The sequence below is a fragment of the Pararge aegeria genome, chromosome 1, assembly GCF_905163445.1.
Source record: "Pararge aegeria chromosome 1, ilParAegt1.1, whole genome shotgun sequence".
NCBI lineage: Eukaryota > Metazoa > Arthropoda > Insecta > Lepidoptera > Nymphalidae > Pararge > Pararge aegeria.
Window position 1 is genome coordinate 20,674,912 of NC_053180.1, and position 27,833 is coordinate 20,702,744.

At 36.6% G+C, this 27,833-nt stretch overlaps 3 protein-coding genes across 3 annotated transcripts; all 3 read left to right on the forward strand.

Moving 5' to 3' along the window:
• Positions 1-27,811, forward strand: LOC120637952 (LHFPL tetraspan subfamily member 3 protein). The gene is made up of 4 exons (XM_039910045.1): positions 1-588; positions 20,219-20,317; positions 21,602-21,751; positions 27,336-27,811. The coding sequence occupies exons 1-4, from the start codon at positions 186-188 to the stop codon at positions 27,527-27,529; spliced, it is 846 nt and encodes a 281-aa protein (XP_039765979.1). The 5' UTR covers positions 1-185; the 3' UTR covers positions 27,530-27,811.
• Positions 6,464-8,068, forward strand: LOC120637946 (tektin-4-like). Its single transcript, XM_039910033.1, has one exon. The coding sequence runs from the start codon at positions 6,529-6,531 to the stop codon at positions 8,026-8,028; it is 1,500 nt and encodes a 499-aa protein (XP_039765967.1). The 5' UTR covers positions 6,464-6,528; the 3' UTR covers positions 8,029-8,068.
• LOC120637941 (tektin-4-like) lies at positions 11,335-12,932 on the forward strand. The gene has a single exon (XM_039910018.1). It carries the CDS (start codon positions 11,390-11,392, stop codon positions 12,911-12,913), a length of 1,524 nt encoding a protein of 507 aa, XP_039765952.1. The 5' UTR covers positions 11,335-11,389; the 3' UTR covers positions 12,914-12,932.
• Positions 27,812-27,833: the final 22 nt, after the last annotated feature.

Genomic DNA, 27,833 nt, shown 5'->3' on the forward strand with positions numbered 1-27,833 from the left:
TCAGTCGAATGGCGCGCGGCGAGAGGCCTAGTGCTTTGTCGCCTTCAGTGTAGTGGTGTTACTCGTGTCTCATAGTAGTTCTTTGATCGATCTGTGCGTAAACAGTGTTCCACAAAACATACTATCCAGTTTTTACTCATAAAAATGTGCCAATAGTAAACATAAACTTTACGTGATTAACCAAAATGGGTTCCAAAATCGAATACGTGGACTCGTCACATTTGTACGCTACGAACTACGTCCGTAATTCGAAAGCGATTGGTGTGCTTTGGGCCATATTCACGATTTGCTACGCGATTATAAGCGTTGTCGCCTTCGTAACTCCAGAATGGATCGGAGATTTAGAGACCGAGTATCCAAGGAAGTTCGGTCTGTGGCAGGTTTGCCAGGCGGACGAAGCCGTGGAGGAGTGTAAGGGCAAGCTGGACGAATTTATGTCGATAAACGGATTTGTGTTCAAAGTGGCGACGGTGCTAGTGGGTGCAGCCGTCGCTCTGGCCTTGTTTACCATTTGTGCCATGCTGTTGTTTTTCTTCTGTCAGTCGACGACAGTATTCCACATATGCGGATGGTTGCAGCTCTTTTCTGGTGAGTTTATGAAATACGCACAAATAAATAACAAGTAATGGTTTTCCTTGTCGTCTTTAACGATTGTTGTCCGCGTGCTTTAAGTAAGGAGCGTCGTACCTACCTACCTTATTAACAAATACAAAAACTTCTTGTTTTCTCTTCCATAACATTCGATGATTTAAAACCTTCAGTGTGAACTTTGAACTAGACAGTATTATTCATTGAGCGTAAATAGAATGTAAAAAGCGGTGATAGCTTAGTGCGTAAGGCTTCGGCTTTCCTTTCATGGAGACAGAGTTCGAGTCCGCACCAAATGTTTATAGAATCACCAGCATCATTCAGCAGGTGTTAGTTTCTGTCCAGTAATATTTTTCTGTGACACAAAAGTGAAAGTTATACCTAGTCTGTTGGAACATGGAACTGACCTTGCATTTGCATTGTCGATCCCGTATCGAGACAATCGAGCGATATAATAAATTTTATAACCGTTACATTGCAAATTGTTTTGCATATTTGAACATTTTCACACGCAACTTAAGCAAGCAAAATCCATTCAAGTAGTGATAGCCCAGATAGTTTCTTTATCCTGTTACGAATTTTAGGGTTCCTACCTAGGTATAGAATATCGGATGGAAAAGTCACGTGACAGATAATATTAACTATAGCGATATCGTATCGTCATCTATTGTATTCAGTTTATTTCTTTGTGTTTGTTATTTATATCCGACTTACATAAGGAGTAGGTATAAATATAGGGGAGCGTATAAATATAGGTACATTTATTGTTATACTCGCACTACATACCTACGTGAGATGGTATCATCATTCCTCATAACAAAATCATTCATCTCTAACTCAAAGTTTCATTGTTTCAAGTTCATCACTTCTCCCTTTCTACTGCATGTACCTACGTGTAAAATATGTGTAAAGAATCTTAGACTAAATGGCAACAATTACAAAGGAATTCCTTAGGCGTAACATTCGACCTATTGACGCGCATTTAATCACGCTTATAAATAGCGTTAAATGACTGTATAGTCGATACGGAATAACTGGTTTCATCCTTCTTAGTTTTACTTTATTTAGGTATAAACTTTAAAAAAATATATACTACATCATAACAGCGCGGATTTCTAGAACTTCTCCTAATTAGATAAACTGCTTTTAATTAGATTTTGTTCATGGAAGTTTCCAAATAATCTTTAGCAGAAGCAGTTACAAAATGTTGTCGATAGTACCTAGGTATATTATGACATTCTACGGTATGAGCACAGTTTATTACTTGAACTTTATTTCAGTATGTGCTAAGCTTATAAAGTTCAAGCAAAATTCAGATATTCTCCCCTGTAAGAGTACCGTAGGACGTATCTAGGTAGGTACTTTGTTTTTGTCAAATGTCTTATTACTGTTGATTGATGCTTTCTGATGGTCACAACTTACAATCATATAGCAATCTTGAACCGAATTAATAGTAAATATTGTAGGCACGTCTTCTGGGGCACCTAAAGATAAATGTGTCGAATTATCGTAAAGCCTTTTGTCAGTTCCAAATAACATTTTGAGATTGCTGTCGAATCTCAAAATGTTTCATTGTGCTTCACTAGGAGCTACGGTGTATTGTCATTTATTGTGCCATTTTACCATTGTCTTTTATCGACGACAGTTCACAGTCAGCACACTTTGAACGGAATTCTCTATAATTTGTAAATCCTGCGTCCTGTATGTGCAGAAATGAGGCAACAGCAGTGCCCGGTAGTTGTGCCGCGCTAGACAGGTGTTGCTTCAAGTATCCGGCGTGTATAGGGTTATCGAATCGCAAAAAGACAGAAACAAGAAACTTATCATCAAACAAATGTTTGTCTCTTGAACTTTTCATACAATTTTGCAAAACGCCGTATATAAGGTTACTCTGCTAGGGCAGTAAGAATATTTGGTTTCCGATGAAGCTTTGAGTTATGCCTGTAACGGTAAAAGTTTGTCCAGTTGAAACTTCGTTGATCCATTGATACCTTGGTATTCCAATGAGCGTTATTCTTATAATCGCAGAATAACTAATAATTCCTGTCATATAAATACAATTTAGAAACTCATTTAAATCCATCTGCAACGGATTAGTGAAGAAGTAAGAACAGCGGTAGACTGTTCCAATATTTAAAGTCAAAGTCAAAGTCAAAAATATCTTTATTCAAGTAGGCCCACAGGTGGCACTTTTGATGCGTACATAAGAACCACACGGTAGTGAGATGATGGCGATAACCACATTCGTAAACTTAAAACTAAAGCTACGAGGGTTCCAAACGCGTCCTGGTCTAAGAAGAAGCCCACAACAAACTTAGCCGGGTGTTTTTTTTTTTGTTATCACCATCTCACAATGTCATTTTAAATTATTAGAAGAGCAACCTGGTTAGAGCAATAATTTACACCCAAGTTTTTTTATCGTTTACGTAGTCCTTTATACTATAATAGCACTTTTCTATAAGCTTACGTTTAATACAAATTACAATTTACATAAGTTGATCAACGATTTCGGTCAATGACCAATTTGCAAACAACGATTTTCCACTTAACCAATTACATATTGAAACTGTGGATTATTGCAAAATTGAAATGACTCTTGACTTAAATAACCCTATAGCCTAGATTATGACAGTCCTTAATTTTCCCTGAGTTATTCACAACATTACTTTTAAATCAGCCCTAGTTATGGGCAGGTGTGTTCTCTATCTACTCTACCTTGCAAAAGAATTCCGACTTTAAAGTTCAAAATGGCAGCACTAATCGATTCTTGGGAAAAAGATAAAGATATATCATGTATTAAATACCATCACGTAATTTGCATTCCTTGAATAGTTTTCTAAATATTATCTCACCACGTAAAAGTTTTATAAATAAGGATAGCATATTTTCACGATTATTTTATTATCATAGTTATATCTAGTTTCTAGATGCCAGATAGGTAATAGCAAGACCTATGACTGACATTTAACTACCTTACATTCCTTTAAAGTCACGTAAAATGGATTAAATGAGTTTAAAAATAAGTGACAAAAGTAGGTATTTTTGTTCATTTATTCACGTTTACAGACACTTATCATTCTAATAAATACCTAAGTAATGATCTCGTAGCGTATTATATATCTTATTCATTAAGAATGTAAACCGCGCAAAGTTTATTCGACACTTTTTAAAAGCCATCTAGGTACCTAGATTAAAATAATGACGTTGGCTGATCATGCTTAGTTTTTGCAAACACCCTACTAACTGTCAGTTGCAGTAAAACAACAGTAAGTTAATGCAATACTGACGATCGTGGGAAATCGATTTGTTGGGTCATAAGTTATTGCTATCGTTGAAGAGCTCGGCATAACAGCCAGTCAGTTTTTTCGTTAATCATTACACTATTTTAGATTTTTACTCAGTCTAATGACTACCTGCTATAGTGAATAGTTCCAGATTTCGAAGGAACTACGAGTATAGTTATAAAGAAACGCGTATTAGTTTGGGAATCACAGTTTCAGTTCAGTTAGAAATGAACTACTTATTTGCTTGCCAGCTTTTGCTTGGTAGAATCTGCTTTCCGAACCAAATGTTACCAAAAAGTTTTCGATTGAGAAATTGAAATATGAAATAATTTTGTTTAATTATGTAACTGTGGCTTACAGTTTTGTTATTAACTATTAAATAAGTACAATGATTAAAGTAACTCCTCCAAGTTCACATTTTAAAGACAATATACTAGTTATCCTGATTAAAATACTAGCTAGTTCCTAGCTCCATTTAAAGGTCAAAATCAATCATAATTATAATATTTAATCGGATCTTTGCGAGCCACCCTGACTCAGGGTAGATTTAGCCAAAATTATTTTATTTATTTTCCAACTTTCCTCGAAAACTCTTTGTAGATTGTAACTTGATTATCACACGGAGGTTTGTAGGTTACAACGTGTACGCATTTTTCCGGTCGTCTAGCGGTCTCTGAGCAATGAGGTCAACGCTTAGAACTAGTGGTTTTTACTTTTTAGTATCATTAATACGGGTTTGGAACTGTATCCCGCGCTGTTGCGGTACACCATGAATAAGAGTGCAATTGTGGGGGATAAGTGAGTTTGGATGCTATTTATCGCATTAGATATAGCACGGTTAGCGGAGGTTTGTTGCCATTTATTTGGAATCTAAATTAGCTTATATCGGGTCGGGTAGTATTACTTAGTTTTTGATACTGTATGATGTTGACGTTGATCAAATATCGAGAAAGAAGTGAACCGCCGAATTCAACTCGCCTGGGCAGCGTTCGGGATACTTCATTGTTGACTTCATTGCCATCTTTTCATCCATAATATCTCAGTGCCTGAGACTGGTTGTGGGTGGATGACTTACGGACCTCAGACGAAGGCTCAGAATCAATCAGCGGGCGATAGAGAGAGTTATGCTAGGAGCTATGATCAAATCAGAAATGAGGAGATCCGTAGAATAACTAGAGTAAGTAGTAGGGCGGGGTACATAGCTCGAAGAACCGATGAACTTTGGAGTCTTAAGGTGCTGGATCGGCGACACCGCCGCTGCGCTGTGTTTACCAGTGTAACAAGCGGCCCGGGACCGTGGATTTTTGAATTCCCTACAGCAGACCTATGTCCAGCTGTGGACGTCAATCGGTGGAATTGATGATGATGGTAAAAACAACGCCTTACCAAAACACCATACCTTATAATTTATACTGATATACATTTATCTATAAACTATTAGTTTTATTATTACGATTATAATCCATCATTTATTCTTTTTTTTTTTTTATTCTTAACAATGCTTAAAAAAAAACACTATTAAAAATTTATAAAAAAAATTGTTACAATTATTGTTATGGTTTGGCAAATCGATGTTGCAGCAATATCTCATGCCATCTACAGCATTAAGTACAAATTCATCAACCGTAGTGACGCAATTGCCTCTTTACTTTCGTTTTTACACCGATAGGTTTAGCTAGCAAGTCAACCATTCATACTAGACATTAAAATTTGTTCAATTTATCTATTAAGCGAATATAATGTCATTACATCGTTGTCTTTAGAATTTTCACCAATCAATAAATAAATAAAGTTGATTGCACAACTAGTTGCAATGTTAAAGCCGTATACGTAACAAACTGTTAGAAACTTGAACACGTGTGTTATATCCTAACATCCTTCGCCAAAAACTAGACTTTTGACTGAGACAACGTAAAGGATCGTACTTCTACTAAAGCAACGTAAATTTACTAAAGCACAAGAAATGAAAGTGCAAGAAATCAAGTTCTAGTGTAAGCCTACACTAAAATCAATTAGAAAGTGGTCAGCAAACGGACCGATATCGTGAAACTGCTGCAACTTAGAAAATTGTGGCCTTTAGAAACCAACGGATATTGTAAATTGCAAGTTTTCACCGTCCACCGGGGAAAAGAGAATATTAATGAAAGCGATAACTGACTGCCTGATAACGGTAAATTACAGATGTGCACGTTTAAGAATTAGCTAAAAGTAAGGTGCCGCAGGACACTCAACAGAATCAAATTAATTCTAATATCTAATATCAAGGGATGGATACAGGCTCCAAGTTACAGGCCTGTTTGAATTAAGAAAGTTTTGCATCACATGTCATATACAAGCACCATTTTGTTCGCTTGGTTGTATAAAGTTTTGAGTTTTTTCTATAATCGAGTTTTGTCTGTAACATAGATGTAAGTGTACAGGAAAAGTAGCCTTTGTTTAACATATATACATAACACATACGCGCAGAAGAAGTTGTGGGCAGAAGCTAAAATATAGTACACCAAAAAGAATAACCACACATTTAGTTTTTATCTTTGACATAATTAACATTGTTATCCAAGTGTCATTTGGTGGTATTTGATTTATTTATTTACATGATTTTTTGATGCCTAATTTGTTTTGCTTTTTATAAACCTATTTGGGATAAATTATAAACATGATGAATTCTTTCCCTGAACATGACAAATGTCCCAAAGTTTGCACAGACATTGGCGCTTTTAAAAAAGCTACCAAAACTCCTGAGAAAGCACAAGAATTAAAGGCTGGTCAAAATGCAGCAGTCACTTCAGCAGAAGAAGCAACTGCTGCTCATAATCCTGTAGAGGTATCGGAAATATCTAAGCATCCGCCGTCAGGCAATGAATATCTTCCCAACTTAAAACCTGGTCAGGACGGAAAAGTGGATTGGACACCTCTCGGCGAAATGACAGGTACTAGACCTGCTGTTAATAAATACAGTATAAGTAGATACTCCCTCAGCGAATGGCGCAAACATAATCAAGAGGTTCTTGATCCTGAAATTATTACTGAATCAAGTACCCTAGAATATAACGCTAAGACATGTATGATGCAGGCTTTTGGTAATATTGATAAACAACAAGGCGAAAACTTCAAACGGTTGAGACAGAAGGCGAGGGACATTTTTAGATGGAAAGTAGAAGTCGAAAGAGCGTGCAAGGCAATCACTGAAGAAGTAGAGTTGCTTGAAATAGAGAGGCAACGGTTGAAAGGAGCTTCTAGAGTGTTAATGTTACCTGAATCGATATCCAAAGAATGTCTGGACCTTCGCTCTAATAGATATCAACCTGATCTAGTAGCAGACTTAGCAGAACAAGAACTTATAAAAGAAATGAACTTAGTTAGTGAAGTTAGGGCGACATTAAAGAATACCCTTAATGAAATTGAACAACAAATGGCTGTGAATAAAGCAGCAAAACACCGAATAGAATATGACTGGTGTGACAAAACTATGGCGTATAACACAGAGGCAACCAACTTGAGTCTTGACACTAAGTCTAATACTATTATGTTTAGACCGGGTTCAACACGATTCAGTGAATATTCAGCTCCTTTAGAATATTGGGAGTTTTTCTGTAGAGAGAATGTACAAAATTGTGAAACTGCACGTCAAAAATCCGCTGATTTGCGTGGTAGCCTTAACAATATCTTAGTTAGCGGCGGAAGAAAGCTGCGTAACCAGGCAGATAGAACCGACATGGCATTAGCAGAAACTGTCGCTTTAACCACAGAGCTTTGCACGAAACTGGAAGATACTTTGAGGACTACTTTGCAAAGAATTGCTGATTTGGAGTCGTTGATCGGTAATTTGCAGGATTCTGTTAAAAAAATGGATGCTGCAATGAAGTTAGCCCAAACTAGACTAGATAACAGAAACAATTGGAGGCCGCACGGAGAAGCTGTAAGAGATCAGCCTCATCTTGGTTTGATAGAAGAAGTTAAGAAGATACACGAGACTGTTACATCTTTACTAGGTCAATTGAATAATGCAGAACGAGTAAGGAACGATTTGCTTAAAAAGAGAATTGCTTTGGAAAAGGATATAGCATCGAAAAGAAAAACTTTGAACATAGATCGCGACAGATGTGGTATGGTGCGTTCCCACTATCCTTCTGCTTCAGAACTGGCGGGGTACTAAACTGTTTGTTTACTTTATGGTCGTTCAATTTCAATTGAATACAAATAGTACAATAAATTATAATTTATTTAATAATATAATGATTACATCACCTAAAAAAAATTTAGTGGGAAAATAACTTGCAACAAATAAAATTGTTCTAGCCACAGGTTTAGGTATTAAACATATTGGTTTTTTACTTATTAATGAACTTATCAATAAAGACTCTTATTGTGTGAGCGTTTCTATAGAGCATGGAATAGTATACTATACTTACATAAAAAATGATTAAATTCTTGCAATTAATTTTATCGCAATCTCTGGAACTCATGTAAAATCTGTCAATATCAATGCTCTTACGCTAGTAACCAAACCTTTCTCTGTTTATTGTTTTGAACGCCGCGCTGCAAGTGCCGATTACGCAACATCCGTGCGAATTGCATGTGAAGATGACATTTGATCAGTATTATATAAACCGTGAACATTCTTATAGTTATTTTAATGCAAGGGCGATAAGATTGTCGTCAATATATATTATGTACTGTAGAGTTCCGTGGCGCAACTGTACGCGTTGTGCGAGCTCCCGAGTCGTGCGTTGTGTATGTGGGAGCTCCCGGCTTCGATACCCGGCAAAGGCTATTTGGAATTCGGATATTCTGAATTTCGCGGCTAGTTACCACGCTACCGATAAAGACATACTGGCAAGCAATTAAGCGTTTGAAAAATGCACATAAACACGCTTATCTAGATGCTAATATAACATCATCATCACTTCAACCCATTGAAGTCCACTGCTGGACATAGGTCTTTTGTAGGAAGATCCAAAATCCATGGTCCTGGGCCGCTTGTTTCCAGCGGCTCCCAACGGCTATTTGAACGTGCCGTGTCAATTCGACGTCTCGTGGGAACTCAAATCACAATCAACATTTAAAGTCGTCAACCAATGATTTTGGTCAAAACATGGAGTTGAAAAAATTTTTCAACTCGAACTTTAGGAACCTGGCACAATTTTTAAGGATCACTGTTGAATAGGCATTTTATAAGTTTTCATGATATTAAAGGAGTTTTTAAAAATAATACAATCAATCATATCAAAAATACTTCATTGTATTCTCACATTTCCCGGGATAAAAGGTAGCCTATGTTCTTTTGCATGTCAAAGGCTACGTGCATGCCAAATTTCATCCAAATCCGTTCAGCCGTTATTTTATAATATTACTCGCCCGCGTAATTTTGGGATGCTGCGTACTGCTACATAGTCGACACCTATAGCCTATAGTCATGTATGAGATTTTGAGATTTTTTGACAAACATTTTTCTTTCTTTCGTACAAATATATATTTTTTTCAATTAAAGTATCCAATGTGACTACTAATATCTCCAAGAACATGTGTACAAAGTTTCATGATGATCAGTTAAGACGTTTTCGCGTGGGGGCGTAACAAACAAACTTACATTCAGATTTATAATATTAGGACGGATATATATATATATATATATATATAGTAGGATTGTGTATGTTAGCTCTAAGCAAACGACGGCATGAAATTGAAGCTGAATATATAGCAAGTGCCTTTTTGGTGACGGCAAACCAGAATACAGGTGCATTACTGCAATCCCCATTCCTTCTGACCAGCATGGTGATTGTAGTCAAACCCTCCCGTTGGGAGAGGCCTTTAGTAAATAGTGGACTTTATAGGTTAGTAATAGCATCAGCTATAGGCGACTATAACTCTTTCACTGCAATGAAAATACACCTGTTACTTCCCAGCTCATTGCGAATCAATGCTGATATAACCGTTATACTTATTATAGAACTAATCTTTGCCTCAAAGAGGCAAAAGATAAACCGTTCAACGGAACACGGAATCTAGGCGCAAGTACAGCAAGAATTGCAATGAACAAAAAACAATAACTATCCCACGAGAGTGAGAAACAGTGGTAATGGTACTATGCCACCACCTTCCATGGGATCTAACGAATATATATTTTTTACTAGCTGTTGCCCGCGACTTCGTCAGCGATTGATTTTGTTTTTTGATTTTTGATTTGGCATTCAATTTAGTTGTAGTTCTAAAATAATTAAAAGTATTCAGTATCGCTAAGCCTTAAATGAGGGGTTTGCTGCTGTCCGCTGGGGAGTTGTGTCCTCTATCTCCAACCACATTCATCAGATCTACACAAAGATTGGGCCAAATTAAACACATATTATAACCTCTATTGTAATAATTATTTAAATCGGTTATAATTTATCGGAGTTATGGTGTAAAATCGAAAAACACTTTCATCCCCTCTCCCAAAAGAAACGAGCTTAATGTCGGGATAAAAAGTATCCTATATTACTTCTAACACTTCCAATAAAATGTGTACAAAGTTTCATGAGGATCGGTTAAGTAGTTTTTGCGTGAAAGCGTAACAAACAAACTTACATTGACATTTATAATATTAGGTAGGGGTAGGGATTAGTAGGGATAAACTGTGGATCTTCAAACTGTGAGTTTGAAGTGCCCACGTATTCTACATATCTTTTATGTGTACAGTTTCATGAACATGGAGTTAAAGGTATTAGAAAACAAAGGTGGGGCAATGAGGATAATAATTAATAGAACCCACTGACGTATTTTATGCTATACTAGTGATAAACGACTAAGTCACCGAGAGGTATCTTTGCATCGTTCGAGTCCATGTACTGAATTGTATAAAAAATGCACCCATATTTATATCAAAATACCCACCAACTCAATGTCATGAACTTACTCGTAGGTTTAATTATTTACCCACTTTATAAAATTACCGTAACACTAGCTTCTGCCCGCGACTTCGTCTGGTTGGACTTCAGAATTGGGTAGAAAAAGAAATGGAAAATGTGAAAGTAATAGGAAATGGAATAAAATTTTCACCAGTGTTATCTTTTGCGGTGTAATAGAAAAAAATAGCTGCAGTTTTGCGTTTTAGCTATTGTGTATTTAATATGGTGGAGTCGCAAAATTTATATTTTTGTTTGACGCACATAATTTAAAATAATATAACGTCCTCCCTGGCGCAACGGTGAAAACTATGAATATAAGTAGGAGATCCCGGGTTCAATTCCCGGCAGGGGAATTCTAGTCTGGTCATTTCATCTAAATCTGTTCAGCCTTTTTTGCGTGATTGAGTAAAAAACATCCAAAGATCTACACTTTCACATTTATAATATTAGTAGGATAATAAAGGTCAGTTATAAAACCACTTCTGAATTAAATGTAACTGGCAGTCATACAATAAATAAAACATCGTCTGAAGTTGACATTTCATTTAAATATCACTGTAATTATGCGTTAACTTTTTCATATTATTTAATTTCATTATGTTAGTGTAAGTAGTATTTAAAATTCAAGACATTATGACGACAAATAATGATCAATATTCCTGTCCGCATATATGTCCAACCGAGAGAGGGCATGAGAAAGAAACAAAGCAACAAGAAACGGCGGCTCTTACCAAAACTGAGAATGTTCATGCCACACCGTATGTACCAGGTATGATTAATCCACCAACACCAATACTGTACCCTCCTGGTGCTCCGCCGAAGTATCTTCCCCAACCTACAGACAGTACTAGTGGAGATATCCTAGGAATGGGCCCCATTGGGCCTTGGGCATCAGGTCACTTAGATTGGTCGCCACAAGCTGGCATGACAGGCGTTAGACCTGTTGTTGACAAATATTCAATAACCCGATATTCTACTGGAGAATGGAGGAAGAACAATAAGTTTACACTGACTCCACGAGCGACCGATAAGGCGAAAGATTTAGAAGTTCAAACTAAGAAAGATATTGCAAATACTTTTATTAATATGGATAAAAAACACAACGATTCTAATAAGACGCTGAACAGTAGAATAAAAGACTTGTCATATTGGAAAGAACAGGTTCAGTTAGCAGTGGAAGGAATAACTGAGGAGCTCAGAAATCTAGATGAAAATAGAGAGCGATTAAAAGGGGCTTGTAGAATATTAATGTTGCCTGAAGCTATATCTAGAGAATGCTTGGAGCTACGCACGGGTAGATATGAACCCGACTTAGTTAGAGACGATGCAGAGCAGGAGTTGATTAAAGAAGTAGCTATAGTGGGAGAAATAAGACGAGTATTTACTGATACTTTAGCAAAAGCCGAAGCGCAAATTGAAATGAATAAAGCGGCAAAAACTGCTATAGAATTTGACTGGAGCGACAAGCTTATATCATTAAAGCTTGACAAACTAAATTCAACGTTGACTCCACAGTCTAATTTAATATTAGCCCACCCTGGTGTCACCAGGTGGCCAGAGAATGCCACCTCGATAGAATATTGGAACCATTATTGTTCAGAAAGCATCAGAAATTGTGAAGAAGTAAGGAAGAGATCTGAGAGACTTCGTCGAGATTTAATGACAACCATTATTAAAGGAAGTCAAGATATGAAAACACAAGCAGATAGAACAAATGCTGCACTTGCTGAAACGATAGACGCGACAGAACAAATGTGCGAAAAACTGGAAGATAATTTAAAAGAAAATTTACAGAAAACAGCTGACATAGAAAATCTTATAGATCACCTTAAAGAGTCGTTAAGGAACATACAAGATAGGAATAAATGTGTTATGACCAGACTGCATGGTCGTAACTATGACCGACCAAATGTTGAGAATTGTCGGGATGAGGCCCAGTATGCTTTAATGGCAGAAGCCAAATTTATAAAGGAATCATCAGAGTCCCTGCAACATAAGTTGAGACAAGCGGAAGTTGTCAGGTCAGAACTGATGAAGTATCGAGGTGAATTGGAAAAGGACATCGCATGTAAACGCAAAAGTCTCAATATAGACAAAGACAGGTGTGCCAGAGTTCGCGCTCACATGCCATCTCCTGAAGAATTCGCAGCAGGATAAATGTATACACGTACTACTTATTTGCTATTTAATAAAAAAAATCAATGGTTAATTATAAATGATTTTTTTAAATTATCAATCTAATGCAGTCAGTTGTAATTTTTTTATCTAAAAATCAGTCTCATAGTGACTTTGGTCGCCCTTGTGGCCTGTAGCCGTGAAATCTCTGACAACCTGCCGGAGCGGTTAATACTGCCTAACGCAGTTTTTTTTTTTTAATTTATTACGTCAAAACACTCATTAAAATCGGTACATTATTTTTAGTTACGATACGCAGTCACAGTGCAAAACTAAAAGCCAATTACCACTATCAAAATGAAAACGCGGAAGGACAATTTCAAATTGTACAAGATATCTAAAGAAATCTTTAACGGCAACTGGTCTAGTATTACAAAATATCAAATAATAAAAGTAGAGCATGGCTCAACACATCGAAACGTCCACTAATTAAACAATACAGATTTCAGAGATAACATACCGTAATACATAATGAGTAGTTGAATTTGACCACTCGGTAAGTGTAGGGTTTTGATATCGTCCGATACGACTAGTTGACGACCAAAGATTACGAACGAATGTTATTTAAAAAAAATCGCATTAATATTTGTAAGTAGGTACGGGTTAGCATTATCATCAGCCCGAAGGCTTCACTGCTCTCTCTCATCCAGCCACTTCCAATCCGCTGTCCAACAGGCTGAAGGTAATCTGCGGTCTTCATTTCAGAACACGTCTACCCAAACGTCCATCGGTTCTACGACAGACATGGCCCGTCCAATGCCACTTCAGTCTGATTATTATTTTGCCAAGTATATTCGGTGGCAATTCATCCATCATTCAATAATGCACAATTAAATGTCGATAGTGCTCAGTTATATTACTATCGCCTACCTACTGCCGAAATAAAATACGCACGAATTGTCGAATAGGTTCGAGTATGTTAGATGGAAGAGCATTAAGAGAACGTTTCTTATGTAACACTAAATCATAGTAATAAAAGATATGAGCCGCAACCACCTACTTATATGTACTTACCTATTACAAAGTGCTAGATACTAGCCGGATGTAACACTTTCATTCAAAGGTTTCATTTGAACAACATACACTTTCAATTTTTTCAGCGGTTGGTAGAGACAAAATATGACATGAAGCAGAGCGATTAGCTTAGCAGCAAGTGTAAGGAAATATCTGTATTTAAATAATCATATTTCATACTTATTCAATGACTAGCGACCCGACCCGGCTTCGCTCTGGTGTACATTAAAAGGAAAAGGGTAAAACCTTTGATTATAGTATTTCGTAATAAAAAATGTTTGTAGCTGGCTTTTCGAATCTGTCAATGAATTATTTTTTCGGATCATTTTTTCTAAAATATCTCAGAATGATAATAATGTAGAATAATATCTTCTGATATATTAGAATATTTCACAGAAATTCTTTTTTTTTACTTCCACAAAAAAATAGAATGGATTGATGGTGTAAAAAGATCACCTGTGAAAATTATTTTAAAGATGGTGAAAAAGAATGAAAGCAAAAAAGAATTTATATATTTAAGAAAAAAAAAATATCTAAAAAATTTGGGAACTAAGGCACTTTGGTCTGAAAATAAATTGACACCAATCTCATCTGACTTAGATAAGCGTTCGTCTGAATCTTTGAAAAAAGAAACCTATTTCCTAAGAGTTATATTTTATTTGCTCATCTCATTGTTGAACATATTAAATCAAAGGACACAACATAACAATGCAAGAAGCATTAGACAAGTCTTTTTACCCTGGGAAAAGAGAGGTTATCAAAATTCAAAATATTCAAAATTAACTTATTTCAAGTTGGCTTCCTGTAGAAGCAATTTCTAAACGTCAAGTTTGTCTGTTTGTAGTGACTCTACCACTGGTTCGGAATGCAGATTCACCAAGAAGCTGACAAGAAAATCAGTTGCTCTTTATCAAAATTAAACCATTATTTATCAGCACACTAAGTAGCAAGTTATGGTCACTATGCTCATGTAATCTCTGAAAAAGTGTGAACTGTCGGTTAACTTCTGTAACATAAAGACACAGAAAGCAAGTTTCATATGTTACACAAGGTGTTAACGATATCACCATTTAAGTATCTACATTTGGCGCAAATTCTCGAGATACGTGACAACGTGTTATTATCTGCATCGTGTCTTATGTTACCTCCATATTTCACATATTTCGTATATTGCGTGCTCGTGCAGAATACTAGGTAATAACTATTATTGCTTTACTGATGACAGTTTTTTCTTATGTTAAAACTCGATCCCTACCATTACATACGTAAATTTATATTGTTTGTCAAATGCTGTCTGACGTTGACAGAGTTTAGACGTTCTCCTACTTGGTAAAGGAATTACCCAATAGGGTGATGCCTCAAGTAGTGAACAGATTCTAAATACCTTTACGGTCTGCTCAATATGTTGAAATATTACACAAGATAAGAGTGGAATCAGATTAGAGTAACTTTAATATTATGCTTGCATAAGATTAAGATCCCATTGAAATAGCAAACGAAAGTAACATAGAAGTAATCTTAATAAAATCGATTTATGGAGCGGGTAATCAAAACCAATCTCATTACGGATTTATTCACGCACAGACGTTACGTAGGCTCTTACTGTATCTACCCGTCTAAGATAATTTATGAAGAATCATAACTTCTGTAAAAGGCCAATTGAATAAGCTAGTTTTTGCACGCAACGTATTTATATAAAAAGGTAGGTAGATTTCGAAGTAACTGCCTCCCAATAGGTTAGTATGGTATTTGAACGACAGGTTCTGTCTGTTTTTGAATTCTGGACATACTCGTATTTGACAATTTGTACTCGATTTTACAGCGAAGAATCTGGGCAACTTTTTGACGCTGAATACATTAAACTTCTCTTATCCAGTTGACCTAAGGATTTGGGGAAGAATGTGCACATTGCGGGTTCTCACATTCTTCAGTCAGGTAGCAAGAATACATTGTTAGTTTTCTGAGTTACTTTATTCCGCGATGGAAACGGGAAAAGTCGACATTATGACGAAGTGGCGAGGTTTTAAAAATACAAATAATTTAACTACTATACATAGGTTACTCGAATTGCAGGAATTTGAGAATTTTTATGACATGTTTTAAACTTTTAATAGGTATACTTGGGCTACCTATTTATAGTAACAGGTATGCACCTACTTATTGTAGGCACCCAAAGTCTTAATGGTAATAAAGTTACTTAATCTGGGCTAGGTTCTACTTGGCTGGTTATTTCCTTTTAGTTATTTATAATAAGAATGCTTGTTTAGTTACTATTTTGTCAGTTGGGAAACAAATATGCCAATATTAAACGATACTATAAACGTGTTATGATTTATAATAACCTATTATATATGCTGGTCTTACATCATAAAATCACGTTTATTTTGTTTCTGATCATTTGATATTGTTAAAGAAACATTTCTCATTAAACTATTCTCCCATGGAAATACAGACAGCGTAAATGAAGAATTGAAATTAATATAACTGTGCTAACTCACTTCATTTTTTCTCACACGTTGCTAATATACTCGTCTTTTTGCTTGAGCCTCATTAGTTGCAAGCCAAGTGAGCCGTATCAAAACGTCTTGTGTGTCTAAACTACCTAATCAAGTTAATTCATAATTTAAATAATATGCTATCGTTTTGTTTGTATTCTCTTTGATCATCATATCTGAGACACGGATTTTATTTTAAAACTTATTTCAGGATTCCCAACACTATTGTAAACTGCCGAAGATTTTAACAATAAATTTCATTTTCATTTTCATCAGTTTATTAAATCTGTTTGGGTAGGTACAGCGTTATTTACGGAATTTAAGATGAGATATTTGTTTTAGAAAGATTTGTGTCTTTTATCCGAGGTTTTTCTCGGGATTTTTAATGTAGTTATACTTTCATGGTTGTTCTTGTTCTCTGTTCAAATTTTGCTGAATTTTGAACGATCAATTTTTGTTCTCCTACAAGAGCCTCTTAAGCTTAAGCACCCCTCTTCATATTTAGATTAAACAGACGAATTCAAATATTCTCAAAGGCTTTTTAGCTGTTTTTCTCGTTCGCTCTTTTAAGCACATAGATAATAACTTGCATATTGTTTGTACATATCTACAACTTGCATATTGCTTGTACAAGAAACTAATTTTAGTGATCTTTTATATTTACGACATAGCCGGTACTTTTGAACGTTCAAATAGGTTGTTCCAAATGTCAAAGCCATTAATAGTTTTTATTTTGGCTCTAATGTTATGTTCGGTCACTAAATTTAATGCAATTTTTGCTTTCAGTGTTCAATGTTCAATGCTCTATTACCGAAAAGCAATTCCTACTATTCTAAAGTGACAATGGAAAAAGCGACAATTTCAAAGTTTGCTAAAACTGATCTGCGTCTGCAATAGGAGCAAAACTTTAGTATATTACACGTCATTTTCGGAAACCGGAAACGCAAAGACAAAAAAATAACGACTAAGATAAACAAGTTTGAAAGTTGAAACTATCTAGCGGAATGACAAAAACTCTCCTCTGCAGTCGTAAGGCAAAACTATTACACACCCGCGGACTCGGTAGTTGGTTCAGACAAACTTCGTGTATATTAACAAAATGACCAAAATCAACGAGCGATATTGCAATCAAGTAAGAAGCCTTCAGCGAAAAAACTCATGAGAATTTCATTGTATTGTTCGCTCATAGATTTACTCGTTAGCTGGTATTGTATTGTTGTTGCCTCAAGGATGTTCAACTCGTAGATGATTGATAAGAAGATCATTTCCTAACTAATGATAGGATACACGATACGAAAATTATGGCCATATAAATGCTTTTTTCAGACGAATTATTTAATACCTATAATTACCTTGCGGCAAGGAGGCCACTACACTGATTACTGATTAGTCAAACGCTTGGAGCTTGGCGAGAAGTAAAGTTTATAAATCTCTAACCTATTTTATAAATACAGGGTGATGTAGCCTCGTTGCGATATTTGTTAGTCGAAAATCAATCCATTCAATGTTAATCCAAGTCTTGCGATTTAGGTGTTTCAGTATCACTAAAATCTTAATAGTTATTGTTACCGTATCCGAAGGATTTGCTCGAATACTTTTTTTTTATTCTATCAAATAACAATTGACGGATCAAGCAGATGCTCCACCTCACGGTAAATGAAAAACCATCGCCTGAAAAAACATGGCAACACGTCCAGCAACAGGCCGCGCTGTGTCCACCAATCTTAGGCATCTAATTACACCGACAACCACACCTTGTAGGCCGCAACAATTCTGCTTTGAGCTGTCCCCAGAAAAGGTGCATTATGGGGGTGGATAGTAATAAATGTAATAAAAAAAAGAAAGAAGTTGAAACTAATAGTTCTTTAAATACAACACTATTATGAGTATGTATATAATATTGTGTACAAGTTTATTACATATATTGTATTTATGTATAAATATATAGGTGTATAAAATATTTTTCTATATAATTATATGCACCAACTACCTCTCGTCTTGAGCAGTGTTTTACGCCATCGGTTGCCTGGAAAAGATCGTTATGACAAGGCAGCATCATTGTATACATCGTGTAAACTAGTTATCTATATTTTTTTCTGTAATTTTTATGTGGTGTACAATAAAATTGTATTCATTCATTCGCTTTTATGAAATCGATTGGACCTAACCCTTTCCCTTTACAACGGTTTCTCTGCAAGGTCCGTCGGAGCGTGGATGAACCGATCAGCGCGTATCGCTTTCGTTGGAAATCACCGTAAAATATCATCTCATTGCCTTTTCACGTAATCGCAGCTGTTTCTCTCCGCGAGTTTCACTTTTTTTATTTCTAATTTATAGCTATTACAGCCGGTGACGTAGCAATCATTTTTATTATCACACATATATCATCGTTTCTAGTACTTATATAATGTCTTTATGATACACTCGCTGTGCCAGTTTTAATGGTTCGTAAGTCGATGTGATGTTATATTATTGCAACTGCTTCAGTATAACGATGTACTCCATCTCTTACGGATTTGCATACAAATAAACAATCACTTATGTCTGTTTTCACTAAAGACGAATTAGGAAAAATGCCTAAGTAAGTAACACCTAATCTAAGAAGATTCCTAGGCATACATTTACCTTTCCCTAATCTATTTTCAGTAGGCAACTCATATAACCTAACTTGTCTATGATTCTTGCCACAAGGTGTGATATTTGTGTTAGTATTATCATATTTTTCGTATGAATTTAAGTTTATTAAAAAAAAAACAAAGTTTATATCGGTGTTTGACATCTGTCAAATGTCAGTTTACGAGTTTACTAAACATTACGCACCGCTGAATCAGTGTCGTAACTTTAGATGCCGCCTAACGTCGATAGTTATAATCTGGTGAAACTTTTTGTTTTATGTATCTACGCATGTCCCAAATCATTAGGCATCCGATTTAAGTATTTCCTAGTCCTAGTAAAAACGGGCAGTGATATAATTTTCTTAAGCTGTACATATATCGTAGTAACGAAGTGACAAACACGCTCTAAAAATGAGGTTTATAGCTAATTCCTACTCAGAATTGCTCTTTATTAATAACTAGCTTTTGCCCGCGGCTTCGCTCATGTTAAGATCAATTTTTGATTTGGTTAACTTTAACTACAAAGGTTAAAAAAAGTCTTGCTGCTAATAGAAAAATATGAACGTAAATTACTTAAAAAACAGTAAGTTTCATATAAATTTTCATCACCTATTTAATAACTTTGGAGTTGGAAGTTTAAAAATTTGTGAAACACGTATTTCTTTATTTTTAATCGAAAACCATCTACATTAAAGTTTCATGGACGTAACTTGAAAAATAAATTGATAAATGAAGGATTTTATACAAACTTTCATCCCCCATTCAACCCTCTTTGGGATGGAATTTTCAAAATTCCTTTCTTAGGATGCCTTGTAATAACTATCTGTGTGCAATATTTCAGCCCGATCCGTCAAGTGGTTAGAGCTGGACGTTTGCCTTTTATATATATAGATATTATTTCATAATTATTAAATATAATTTAAAAAATTAATTAACTGTGAAATGGTGATAATAAAAAAACCCGGCTAAGTTAGTTATGGTTCTACTTAGACCGACGCGTTTGGAAGCCTCTTAGCTCTAGTTATATGTTAAGGAATGTAAACTTATGTGTATAAACCCTACCTGTACCTGTGATAGGCCTACTTTAGCTAAAATACTCTGGCTTAGATAAAATACTCGTCACAAAAAGGCGAGGTTTCTAATGTTATTCGTTTTTGTTGCAGCGGCGTGCTTGGTCGCCGGGGTAGCTGTGTACCCCGCGGGCTGGAGCGAGACCGCGGTGCAGGAGACCTGCGGGCCCACCGCCGACCAGTACAATATAGGTAACTTAGCAAAAGAATGTGACGCAATGTGCGTACTTGTGTTGCGACTTGCGAACTGCAGTCCTAATCCGTAACTCGCTGGACTTTGTAACCTCAGTTGCTTACCCAGATGCTGTCATAGCAACTGCATCTCTGTTGAGAACTAGCGTTAGAGGAAATGTAAAATTAAGGGCTAAACCTATTTCTAACATTAACAACTTAATTTCATATCACTTTAAGGTAGCCAACATACGAGTACGTCTTTAGCTAAATTCAAGATGAATTCGAGCGAACGCCCAATCACAGGTGCGCGTTTGAGCAAAAGTCTTTTTATTGGTCGCCCGCAGCACGCAAACTTGAACGTAACTAAGGAGTTACGTTAACGTTACGTGCGGGCGGGCTACGTCCTTACGTAGGTTGGATGCAGTAGTTTTGTGAGCTTGCAAGCTCCACACATATTCAGTGTACTGTATGTTCCACTCACTGCAACTATACCACGCGAACAGAACAGTATACTTTGACAGTGGAGCTCATGATAACCCAGTGGGTAAGACTTATGCTCGTTTTCACTATCGACGAACAATGCTGAGTAAATAACGCCTAATCGAAGCTATTTTCACTAGGCAACTCATACATAAGAGTATAACCTAACTTGTCAATTAGTTTTTGCTTTTTTTCCCTACGCATTACCTATCATTAGGTACCCGATTTAAACATTTCCGTGGTGTAGTGAAAACGTTTTAAAAAAAGGGTTTGTGTACACCCGTTAGAAGTTATACTTCTTTGGCGTATCAATTTAGAAATCTTTACAAAAATGTATCTGACGCTTTATTCTACGTTTGTAGAGAAAAGTTTTATTATAACGCATTATCTAGTTATCTCATTATCGGACCACCGAGTTTCATTGAACATTAAAATTTAAGATTTTTGTACAATAATGTTCAAATAACGTACGTTGTCAAACCTTTTTTGGAAAACTAAAATGTCGACTATAGCTAACTTCAGCCTGCCGGTTTTTGTGCCGGTGTGCGCGCGCATCGTAAACAGTGAGCTGGCAGACGATGTATTCCCCTCTCACTCGGTTTCGCAACTACCACCTGTTAAAATCGTGTAACCATCCATGTGCGCGCGCATTTCTTTACATGGTGTAATTTCACGCCCGTGATTTTTCCTAACGCCGCTAAAGAAGTTTAACTTCAAAAACCTACAAGAAACTGTAACGAAATACAACTAAGTTACTTCTACTAAGTTACTTGTACGGCCGTACGGCAGCTGTTGGTCGTGACGGATGTGGCTTGTCCGCAGGGCGCTGCCACGTGCGCTGGGCGTACCTGCTGGCGGTGATCGGCTGCCTCGACGGCGTCGTGCTGGCGGCGCTGGCCTTCATCCTGGCCACGCGCCACGTGCGCCTGCAGCCCGACACGGCCTACCCCGCGCCCTCCTCGCTCTACAAAGGTATAGCCGCAGTGGAGCTTCTTGTGACAGAGCTCGTCCGGGGAAGTACTTCCGCCATGCTTGTTGCTGCCGCTAAGCAGCATTGTTGCAATGCTGTGTTCCGGTCTGAAGGGCGTGGTTGCCGGTGTGATTACAGGCATATGAGGCTTCAAATTGACGGACACGGGGCGGCATGTTGCAGGACGTGCTCCTTGAATGCCCTGTGAAGTCTTTCTATATTTATAGGCTATGGTTTTCCACTAAAAAAACCGGCCCACGCACCGTCCCAGACCGCAATCCCACAAATCCCAAATCCCACAGGGTTACATTATTATTCTTATTTCGTACCTTTGACGAACGTCTCGTGAGCGTAGTCTTAAAAGTGGGAGGTGACGAATCTAACTCCTGCTCTACATCAAATAGTGTAGATCCGCCCAGCCTCCAGAATTATACAAACATACTCGTACAGCGACATCTAAGTCCTTCACATATCGTGCAAGTAGATAGCAACTTAGTCACAGAGTACACACAGAAAACGAGTTCACTCCGAGGGTTAGTCACTTTATTTCATTTAGCAGTTGACAGTAATTATTTTACCTCTAATGTTGTAAACGTTTATCATAAAATGGGAAAATAGGAACAGTTTGTGAGCTAGAATTATTCCGTGGGTGTGAAGTACAACGTGCGCGGGGCGGTTTCACAGTTTTTGGACACAATGCACTGCATGCAATAATGGCTGAATGAGGTTTCTGTATTTTCTTAAGTCTGTGTACTGCGTTTAAGATAATGTTCGCCTAGACTCTAGACTCATACACAGAGAGCGTGGCACGGACCACGGTGCGTGGCGTTGAAAACGAGTTCATAACAAGCGTGACGCGAAAAAATTTATAGCTTACCTTTTAACTGATCCGGTAAGTAATATAAACTCAGGTCCACCTACACCTAAGTACTTCTACGATATGTGTATGACTCTGCAGTCTGGACGAACATCTCAATAAAATTTAGAAGTGTGGCTTTAGAACGTTAAATCATGGATCTGGGTAGAATTTTTTTTTAAATGCCATAAATCATTTTAAAGTACAGAAATCCCGATGCCGAAGGTAGTTCATCTGGCTGCCTGCCTACCTAAAAACGGCATAAAATAGTTCGATCCATTAATTTAATATGTATCTATCTGACTATCGGTTCGGTCGCGATTCGCGGAATTTCCTACAAAAAAAAAAGTTTATTTCGGAAAGAAAAAAATGCCATCAATACATCACTGAAGTCTTCTTTTAAGAGTAGTATTACTACCCCTGTGTCAGAAGTATCTGCTCTTCCATTACAATTAAAACAAACTTTACAAAATTATAACAAAAGGAGGGAAAATAGCTATAAAATAAGTAAGTAAATAAGTTTCCAAAATAGCTCGGTGTACTGAGACTAGTTATTTGAGTGGATGAACTATGGCAACTACTTGGCGTACTAGGTAAATACTTACTATCTAAGTAAGTATCTAGTAAGCCAGTAGTCGGTACAAAAAAACATGTCGGACTGTGTGTACAAAGTGTATGGCAGACGCATGACTCGTGCAAGGAATATGAATGACACTGAGCGGTGGCCCACTTACAGGAATTTATGTCATGACAACTTCGCTCGGCGAGGATTACACCGTGCACCGGCCGAGCCCTAAGAGGATTACCTACTAACTTGTTTGCCCTTTTTATTTTTATTTAATACCGGCCACCTTAATTTTTTCCAATAAAATAAAAGAACGTCGGATGTAAAATTTTTCCAACTTGTATCACCACGGCATAACACTTGCCCGGTTGTTTGAAAAATAAACTTACAGAAAATTTGTCTGTTATTTGCCGAAGAAGAAGAAGTCTTTATTGCACATAGAAATAGAAAGCCAGGTTAACAAAATAAACGATAAAACACAAAACATATGCATAAAGGCAAAATAATACATAAAACGGGATAGTGCAATATCCAAATTTGCTTATTTTATATACCTTACTAATACTATACATACTAATACTACATATACATAGTTAAACATATATATATATATATTGGCTATTTATTCACATATATATATATGTGTGTATAAATAGCCAATAATTTACATATCAATATATAAACTTAAATACATATTTCCATTTAAACAGACACATAAAATTACATAGATATTTTACTACATAAGTACTAGACAGGAAATAGTCTTTTAACCGCGATTTAAAGATATTTAATGATTTGGACTGTCTTATTTCCCTCGGCAGTTCCTTTACCGTAAAAGAATTTACGTACGCCAAAGAACGACTAGCAGGAACGTGTAACAAGCTGTCATTGAAGTTTGCCAATCGTGTAGCTTGCATCCTGGAGATGTGATTATTTATTTGGGAAAGCTGCTGGTGAAAGCTAGTATATTTTAGGTAACAAGCATGGCTTGACCGCTTAAGTTATCTTGGTGAAGCATCCTGGAGACGGAAATATTATGATACATTTCATCCCGGGAAAATAATATTTTTAAATTTCAGAACAAATGCGGCCGTAGTACATAGCATATCTCATTTGTGTGTTTTGTTGTGATAAAGTGTGGTTGTTTATTTGTTTGTTCCTTCCTCTGAGCCCTTAGTTAGGGCGACCATGAATTTGATTTTTGGCATTGAGTTAGTTGAATGGGCGGAGACTAACACAAAATTACCTATAACCCCTGACAAGGGATAAAAAACGTATCCACCAGCCAAAGCGCGCCAACAGGGAAAAGGAGAAGTTTACTCCCGTTTATTATTACACGTATATTATTTGATTAATATTTACACGCGTTTGCCAGTGCCCTAAGAGTAGATGTGCGGGAAAACAAAAGATTTGTAAAAAGGCTTATTACCTAAACGCGGACGAAGAACGCGGAAAACAGTTAGATAGGACGAGCACTAATTAAAAAAATACTTATTGGAGTTTTTGTTTAATAAGCCCAAATGTAAGCGTAGCATGTGTTATGGGTCTATTAGGGTTACTATGGCAGTATTATAGGAAATACTAATAAGCAACCAGACACTGAACAACATTAACCACACAAACATTGTCCAGTCGTGGGAATCGAACAGCCTTAGACTCAGAAAACGAATCGCTGTCCACTGCGCCACTTGGCCGTCGGAATCTGTACAGGGCACAACAAGGAAATAAAACAAATAAATAAATATACAAGACAATACACACATCTTCATCTAGCCCCAAAGTAAATTATTGCTCAGAAGTAAAAAAGTACACGCTAAAAGAAAAGATACACATTAGACAAAACAGCAATCTCTTACTGATGCAAATTTTTAAGCGATGAATCATACTCACGCTTAATAAGCAGGTAACCGGTTCAAAATAATGAACATTTCCAAGAATCCATTGTAAAGTATTGAATAATTGTCGGTTATCACTAGACGGTAAGTACGTAGTAATTGAAAACTTTGTATTTTATACATCGCCAACTACCTGGTCCCAACGTAAGCGTAGCTATTGTTATGGGTGCTAAGATAACTGATTAGTATTTCTGAATAATATACATGCCTACTTATAATGCTGCAGATAATCATCACCCACTGAAAAGTATTCACGTTGATCGCACAAACATTTTGTTAGTTGTGGGAATCAAACCTACAGTCTTGGACTTAGAAACCACTACGCCAATCGGCGATCAAAATGCGTTAAAGAGGTTTTGGTTGATTTGGACGTTGCCAATTCCGCAGGGTGATTACGTATCTTGCGAGAGGCATAAAGGCAATCACTGTTGTCAAACGTCACTTTTCCATGCAATAAATAAACAAAAGTGATGATCTCAAGATTTACGCGATTATACGTATTCTTACCAGCTCCCAATAAGTTGCCAACTGGTCTTGATGCAAGGCGAATATTGTGACAGTGGCAGTTGCATAGCATCGTAAGGAATGGATATGACAGTTTGCATTACATAACAAGTGATACTGGATAGGTCAGCGATTCCATCTGAGTGAGAGAAATTCTCATAATTTTCGCTCTGAGGCACTCTGACCAAATTGTCAGTTACTGGAGCTCGCAGACAAGCGTTCGGTCATACCTTAATATAAATAACGAATTTTGGGAAATTTTGACATGATAAGACGAGAGCAAGGTATTATATTCGAATTGTGGTACCTATTTATGTCAAAAATTTATTTATTCAAATATATGGCACTTTTGATGCGTAGGTACATCAAATTAAAAATGTGTAGGTAGATGTAGCATTAGCAGGTAGCATTTCCCTACACATTTTTAATTTAATGTATATTTATATACATAGAGATGATGGTGATAACAACATAAGTAAACTTAGCTAAAACTAAGAGGGTTCGAAACGCGCCTTGGAAGCCCAAAACAAACTTAGCCGGGTGTTCTTTTTGTTACTACCATCTCACATTGTCATATAAATCTATTTAAAAAGCAACCTGTTTTATATGTGGTTATAAGAATTGTTATTAAGATTTATATTGATTTCCATCGATGTACTTTACCCCATCCCATCCTCCACAGGTACAACCTTAAAGAATTCGGTACATCCAATATAACCAATTAGAGCAAAATTCTAAAAAAAATAGATAGAACCTACCTTATAAGAGTGCAAATAGTGTCAAGAACGTCGTCTTCAAAGTTGCCTGAGCGATTCCAAGCGTATTTTATTGATTTTTAGTCCTTAAGCACGTAGTAATAAGGACTGTTTATGCATAAGTAAATTTTGCAAGGTTGGCTTCAGTATCAAATGCCTTAAAGGATCAATTTACATCCTGTCCAAGAGTCTTTGCCATTAACATGGAATAATATTACCCGTGTGATAATAATTATATATCTACCTACCTAGGATAATATTATTTGTTAAGTACTACTATAGCAGTATCCATAATAGTTTATTATTAGAGCATTCAAAATAACTCCACTTTAGTAGTGTTTCTCGAACAAGCGGTTATTTACTACATACCATTTAGCAGTTGACAGTAATTCTTTACCTCCAATGTACTAAACTTTTACAATGAATTGGGATGATGGGAAAAAGTTTGTGAGCAATCAACTTTCCGCGAGTGTGAAGTGAGACGTGCGCACCGCGTTTTCACTGTTTTTGGACACAATGCACTGTATGCAATAATGGCTTTATGAGTGTTCTGTATGTTTCAATGTTTTCCGGTCTGAAAGGCGTGGTTGCCAGTGTAAGACACATAAGGCTTAACGCCATAGGTTGATGGGCACATAGCCTTTTGTAGGAACTTTTCCTTGTATGCCCTGCGAAGTGTTATTTGGTTATAGGCGACGGTTTACTATTTACTATCAGGTGGGCCATACTTTAAGACAGACAATATTTACCTACTATAAAATAAAATATTAAATCCACACAAATCCAAAATTATATAATTGACTGACCAGCCGGTAAAGTAAAATTTCGTGGTAAAAAATATTACTTATCCATCCTAAGTACTAAGTTTTTAATCCTTATTTAGTTTTGGCCACTAAGGATTATAAAAATAGGGCATAGACTGGCTGGCTAGAGTCTAAAAAAGGAAAAAATCGCAATAACTGAAACTATCAATGTTATCTCTCCTAACATGCTGCTGTCTTGTTGTTCCAGGTGAAGTGAACAACGCCTACGTGACTGACGGGACATCAGTGTCGGGCTCCCGCAAGTCTCTGGCCCTGCAGCCGGTGTTGCTCATGCATCCACACGCGCCCCTCGACATGGACACCTATTCACACTACTCGGGGAGGACTGCGCGGTCTAAGCACGGCATCTATGCGAACACCATGCACAACTACCAGTTGTAAACCACGACCTCGTTCAAAGCGGTCGTAATAGATGGCGCTGTTTTATAACTGTGAAGGTGTGACAGATGGCGTTGTATACGGATATTTACATTATAAAATGGAAGTTAATAAAGTTCAATTTACTGCTGCCAAAATATTTTACGAATTTTCTTCGACTGTAATATAGTTTGAATTAACATTAATTTTATCTATGATACTTCATTTATCTCGAAAATTAGATTAAGTCCTTATTTACCTTAATAATATTGTCTTTTCCTACCATTTTTCATTAAAATATGATATTTAAATTGTTATGTTTAGGAAA

What these genes read in the sequence shown, in the direction of transcription:
- LOC120637941 (XM_039910018.1), top strand. Translation starts at nt 11,390, where the DNA reads ATGACGACAAATAATGATCAATATTCCTGTCCGCATATATGTCCAACC.
- LOC120637952 (XM_039910045.1), top strand. Translation starts at nt 186, where the DNA reads ATGGGTTCCAAAATCGAATACGTGGACTCGTCACATTTGTACGCTACG. An exon ending in ATGGTTGCAGCTCTTTTCTG is followed by an intron (nt 589 to 20,218) that starts GTGAGTTTATGA and finishes TTTTTGTTGCAG; the next exon opens with CGGCGTGCTTGGTCGCCGGG. An exon ending in CGCCGACCAGTACAATATAG is followed by an intron (nt 20,318 to 21,601) that starts GTAACTTAGCAA and finishes GCTTGTCCGCAG; the next exon opens with GGCGCTGCCACGTGCGCTGG.
- LOC120637946 (XM_039910033.1), top strand. Translation starts at nt 6,529, where the DNA reads ATGATGAATTCTTTCCCTGAACATGACAAATGTCCCAAAGTTTGCACA.